Below are 6,043 nucleotides of genomic sequence, written 5' to 3'. Positions count from 1 at the left end.
TGAAGTCATGGATTTATCCACTGGAGTTGTGTGGATTACTTTTATGCTGCCTTTATATGCTTTTTGGAACTTCAAAGTTCTAGCCACCATTCACTTGCATTGCGAGGACCTACAGAGCTGAGATATTCTTCTAAAAATCTCCATTTGTGTTATGCAGAAGAAATAAATTCATACACGTCTGGGATGGCATGAGGGCGAGTAAATGTTTAGAACTTAAATTTTTGGGTGAACTATCCCTTGAAGACAGTAACCCAAGTTTGACACCTGTGACCTTGAGTAACTACAGGTAATGTATGGACATGTTCCACTAAGTCTGACGATCACAAAGTGTTTAAATACATTATAAACTACTGCTTCACAGTTAATCCTAACAAACCTTAATGAAAAGGATGCCTGTGCTACATTTCTTTTAAATAAATGATATTGGTTTTGATTTAATTGGCAGTGAACTCAATTTTTGTAAGGGAATGGTTTCTAATGCAATGACATCACACATGTTTAAGTGTGTCTTAAGGGTCCAGATTAGGTTTTGAGGTCACTGTACCTCAACGCTGTGAATTGAGAAGTCAAGGCAGAGGAAAATAAAAACATTTTAATTAAGCGAATGTAGATGGGGTTAGGAAAAGTTTGCTTTGTTGAAGGCATTCCACTTTTGCTAACAGCATCCTGATTATCTCTTGTATTTAGACCTATTTCTGACTGAACACGGAACATATATCAATCTTATTCAGCGCCATGTTTATTTATTTTTGACGGGAATGAATACGCGGCCGTGAGGGATCTCTTCAATTATATTGTAAGCACTTGTATAAAGCTGTAAAGCTAGATCACATCTAATTTTCACAACTTGTTTACTTTTTTCCCCCCAGAAATATTTTATTTAAATTTCTGTCAGCTGAACGATTAACACTAATGTAGTACAACCCATTGTTTTCGTTCCCTTTAAAAATTAAATATGGCTTCGGGTCATCCTGTTGTTTACGTAAACCGAGGTTGCACCTCCCAAATCTGCTGAATGACATTGCATGACAGTTAAAAGCTGTCATTAATCTTACTTCATACTCTTAGCCATCATGTACAGGCAAGATAAAATAGTTATTTAACATGGCTGCAAAAAGGCAACAAATGAATGAATTCTGTGCGGTTTCATACAATGTCGTGTTTTCCCCACTGGATGGCACAATTCCTCAAATTCTAGATGTTACACAAAGGGGCGATAATTCACATCATATACCAGCGAACGTCACGACCGCAATTGTTCATCTGATGTTGGAATTTATTGTTCAGTCTTATAGATGTTGAATGTGATAACAGCGCATGACTGCAGCCCACAAGAAGACACAAACGAGGCATTGCGGTGACTAAGAGCGGAAACAGGAAAGCGCATCTGAGATATGTTAGGGGCTGTTCACACCGAACACGACCTTACGCTAAAACAAGCTAGACGCAAGCTTAAGACGCGTTTTTAACAACAAATATTTTGAACTTTACACGGCGTTTAAAAAACGCCACGCTCCTGCACGAGACGCTAAAACAGTGAGACGGTCAAAGACGTCGAGTCTAACGCAGGTTTACATACGAAAACAGTTGGAAAAACAGCGCGGAGAGCGCGTCAAAGCGTTTTCGGTTTGAACGACCCCTTGTGCTGAAGTGTAGCGCTTGAACGTACTCGATGATGTTTCTCTGATACTGCGGGAGGAAAAGTTGTGGACCAACGAATGTACAGCAGGGAAGGTCGCGTTGTTTTTCAAACGTTTGTTGGCTTTGAAGCAACCATTTTCTCTTATCTAGCGGTATAACGGTGTTTTTGTGTTCATCTGCAGCCAACACCGGTTGTGACAGTCAGCGATCTGCTTCCCGGTGTTTCCATTAACTGACAAAACATCTGAACATTTTCTTCTCAATAGCGGTTGACCATTTATTCCAGAGCTCCAGTTTACGGGTGTAAAAGTGAGATATCGAGCTGTGAAGATGACGGGTAAATCAGTGAAAGACATTGACCGCTATCAGGCTGTACTCGCATCTCTTCTCGCGTTAGAGGAAAACAAGTTTTGCGCTGATTGTCACGCCAAAGGTAAGATACATATTCATCATCTCTGCTTTCAACTGATCTTGAAACTATTTAATGTTCATGCCACTATAAGTTGAGTTTATTGTATGCAGTTATGTTCAATGTTTGTGTACAAGAGGTTCGGGTAGTGGGCGAGATTCATGGAAATTCATTCAATGAAAGGTAGGCCGTGTGTTTTACAGCAGTTTGTTTGGTTGCTGTAGTGATGTCAGCAATGCTGATAGTCGAATGTTTTGACGTCAACATCTATGAAGGTAAAATAGTACTTAAATGATATGCATGCGTTGAGTAAGATTTGTAAAGGCGTAAATTAAGTTACAAGCGTGACAGAAAAATGTGCATGCACTGAGTCGGATTTGTGAAAGAGTAAATCAAATTGCATGCGCACAGAACGATTTGTGAAGGTGTAAATCAAGTTGTAAGCGTAAGAAAAAATATTAGCAATACGTTAATGCTTTGCATAAGAGTGATTCATATGTTGTGAATCTGTATTTGCGTATTAACACAAAGGACATTTGGTGTGCATTCTTATGACTTCCTCTCTCTCTCTCTCTCTCTCTCTCGCGCGCGCGCACGGTTTTTGCACCTAAATATGGCCAAAAACATTGCAAATCTGCAAGCAAATAAAGGGTGTCATGGACAGCAATACGAATTGACCGCGTAGAATCAGGCTGTGTGTGTCAAATAAACTACTGCAAACTTGTATATGACTTGTGTTTGTGGCATAAATATTTTCCAGAATTAATCCGATATACACTGTTCGGTCTTCCTTCTGTTGCGCTCACAATTTTGGCACTAATTTCTCACTGAAAATAGTTTTGCAAGCTCGAGGAGGGAGGCGGGTCTACCTGCTTCTAGTAACCAATCAAATTAGGTTTTCGTTGACCAGTTTACTCTGACCTGATTGGTTTAATAACGTGACAGATAGCTGCTTCTTCATACGGCTCAGCATCCTTCCTCTGGGTATCTCTCCTTTCTTAAATATCAAACTGAAATATTAATACACACACACACACACACACACACACACACACACACACACACACACACACACACATATATATATATATATATATATATATATATATATATATATATATATATATATATACACAGCTCTGGAAAAAATCCACTGCAAAATTATCAGTTTCTCTGGATTTACTATTTATAGGTATGTGTTTGAGTAAAATGAAAATTTTTGTTTTATTCTATAAACTACTGACAACATTTCTCCCAAATTCCAAGTAAAAATATTGTCATTTAGAGCATTTATTTGCAGAAAATGGCAACTGGTCAAAATAACAAAAAAAGATGCCATGTTTTCAGACCTCGAATAATGCAAAGAAAACAAGTTCATATTCATTTTTAAACAAAACAACACTAATGTTTTCACTTAGGAAGAGTTCAGAATCAATATCTGGTGGAATAACCCTGATTTTCAATCACAGCTTTCATGTGTCTTGGCATGCTCTTTACCAGTCTTTCACATTGCTCTTGGGTGACCTTATGCCACTCCTGGCGCAAAAATTCAAGCAGCTCGGCTTTGTTTGATGGCTTGTGGCCATCCGTCTTCCTCTTGATCACATTCCAGAGGTTTTCAATGGGGTTCTGGTGTGGAGATTGGGCTGGCCATTACAGGGTCTTGATCCGGTGGTCCTCCATCCACACCTTGATTGACCTGGCTGTGTGGCATGTAGCATTGTCCTGCTGGAAAAAAAACAATCCTCGGAGATGAGGAACATTGTCAGAGCAGAAGGAAGCAAGTTTTCTTCCAGGATAACCTTGTACGTGGCTTGATTCATGCGTCCTTCACAAAGACGAATCTGCCCGATTCCAGCTTTATTGCAAAGTATGCTTACACATACAAGGAATTTTTCTTGGTGACAGAAGCGTCCAGTGCTCAAACAATACAACAACATGACAGAGATAATAATAATAATAATAATTTAAAAAAAACAGAACAGAAATATACATATAGAAATATACAGCAAGACAAAACATATAAATATACATATGTACAAATACAAATCTGATATATTCATTGCTGAACCAAACCAGTTATTGAAGTGCAGAGGACAGACTCAATGACTGCTGAGTAGAACTAGATTAGCAGTGCCTGTGGCAGATTGAACTTCCTCAGCTGCCGAAGGAAGAACAACCTCTGCTGGGCCTTTTTCACGGTTGAGTCAATGTGGGTCTCCCATTTCAGGTCCTGTGAGATGGTAGTGCCCAGGAACCTGAATGACTCCACTGCTGCCACAGTGCTGTTTAGAATGGTGAGCGGGATCAATGTTGGGGTGTTCCTCCTAAATCCACTATCATCTCCACTATTTTGAGCGTGTTGAGCTCCACATTGTTATGACTGCACCAGTGAGCCAGCCATTCAACCTCCCTTCTGTATGCACACTCATCGTCATCTTGGATGAGGCCGATGGCAGTAGTGTCATCTGCAGACTTCAGGAGCTTGACAAAGGGGTTCTTGGCGGTGCAGTCATTGGTATACAGGGAGATGAGTAGTGGGGAGAGCACGCATCCCTGGGGGACACCAGTGCTGATCATACATGTGCTGGAAGTGAGTTTCCCCTGTCTCAATAGCTGCTGCCTGTCCGTCAGAAAGCTGGTGACCCTCTGACAGATAAACGTGGGAACAGAGAGCTGGATTAATTTATTCCATAGGAGAACTGGGATGTCCACATAAAGGATCCTTGCATATGTCCCTGGTCTCTAGATGTTGCAGGATATGATGCAATCCCATGTTGACTGCATCATCCACAGATCTGTTTGCTCTATAAGCAAATTGAAGGGGATCAAGAAAGCATCCAGTGATGTCCTTCAGGTGGGCCAACACCAGTCTCTCAAATGACTTCATGACCACAGACATCAGGGCGACAGGTCTGTAGTCATTATGTCCTGTGATGTTTGGTTAATTTGGGACAGAGATGATAGTGGAGCATTTGAAGCCTTGTTAAAATCGCCGAGAATAATAATAAGTGAGTCCAGGTTTTGTTGCTCCATGTCTATGATCTGATCAGCCAGCTGTTGCAGCATTGCGTTCACGCACGCTTGTGGCATGATGTACACACTCACCAGAATAAAAGAGGAAAACTCCCGCGGCGAGTAGAAAGGCTTACAGTTGATAAAGATCGCTTCCAAATTAGGACAGCACATCTTCTTTAATGTTGTTACATCTGTACACCAACTTTCATTGATGTAAAAGCAGTTCCACCTCTCGTTTTCCCCGTTAATTCCACAGCGCGATCCGTTCTGAACAGCTGGAAGCCCGGCAGATATAATGCGCTCTCCAGAATGGCTTCACTCAGCCAGGTTTCTGTGAAGCACAAGTCAGCAGAGTTTGAAAAGTCCTTGTTTGTACGGGTGAGGAGATGTAGTTTGTCCGTTTTGATAGGGAGAGAGTGGAGATTCGCTAGATGAATACTCGGCAGCGTTGTTCGAAAGCTGTGCTGTTCGAGCTTGATCAGCACTCCGGCTCCCTTCCCTCGCTTGCGTCTCATAGCACGCTTTAACAACACAGCTGTGCCTCTGACTAAAATGTCCAGCAAAACGCCTGAATAGTCCAAAACCAGGAAAAGATTGTCTGGTATGTGCTGCCAAATGTCTAGCAGTTCGTCCCTGGTAAAACTGATTAGAAAAAAATTACTAAACACAGGATAAACTAACAAAAACAACAAAAGATATATAGATTTTGTGTACATTATTTATTTGCTATTTATGTCATTGGACTTTGCTATATTTTCCTGTCAATAAATATAAGAAAAGACGTTTGTATGTGACAACATACTCTTAAATTCCACAGTATAAACATTAAGGCACATGACATTTTATTAAAGAAATATACTGGGTTCAATACAAGTTAACCTCAATCGACAGCATTTGTGGCATAATGTTGATTGTGGCGTAATTTTTACAGCTATTTTAGGGTTTGTTGACATTACATCATCATGGCTAAACGAA

The 6,043-nt window shown here is 40.5% G+C and overlaps 1 protein-coding gene across 1 annotated transcript in view; it reads left to right on the top strand.

Annotated features, from left to right (window-relative positions):
* The first annotated feature begins 260 nt into the window (after window positions 1–260).
* LOC127425326 (stromal membrane-associated protein 2-like) overlaps window positions 261–6,043 on the top strand; it is a 30,973-nt gene continuing 25,190 nt past the window's right edge. Inside the window, exon 1 of the mRNA XM_051671179.1 lies at window positions 261–2,074. Coding sequence (XP_051527139.1) covers window positions 1,972–2,074 — 103 coding nt within the window. The 5' untranslated portion in view covers window positions 261–1,971. The remainder of the gene's footprint in view (window positions 2,075–6,043) is intronic.

Source organism: Myxocyprinus asiaticus, chromosome 34 (genome assembly GCF_019703515.2).
Source record: "Myxocyprinus asiaticus isolate MX2 ecotype Aquarium Trade chromosome 34, UBuf_Myxa_2, whole genome shotgun sequence".
In the NCBI taxonomy this organism is placed as follows: Eukaryota; Metazoa; Chordata; class Actinopteri; order Cypriniformes; family Catostomidae; genus Myxocyprinus; species Myxocyprinus asiaticus.
The sequence above is the reverse complement of the archived record's forward strand: the minus strand, read 5'-3'. Positions and strand labels throughout refer to the sequence as shown.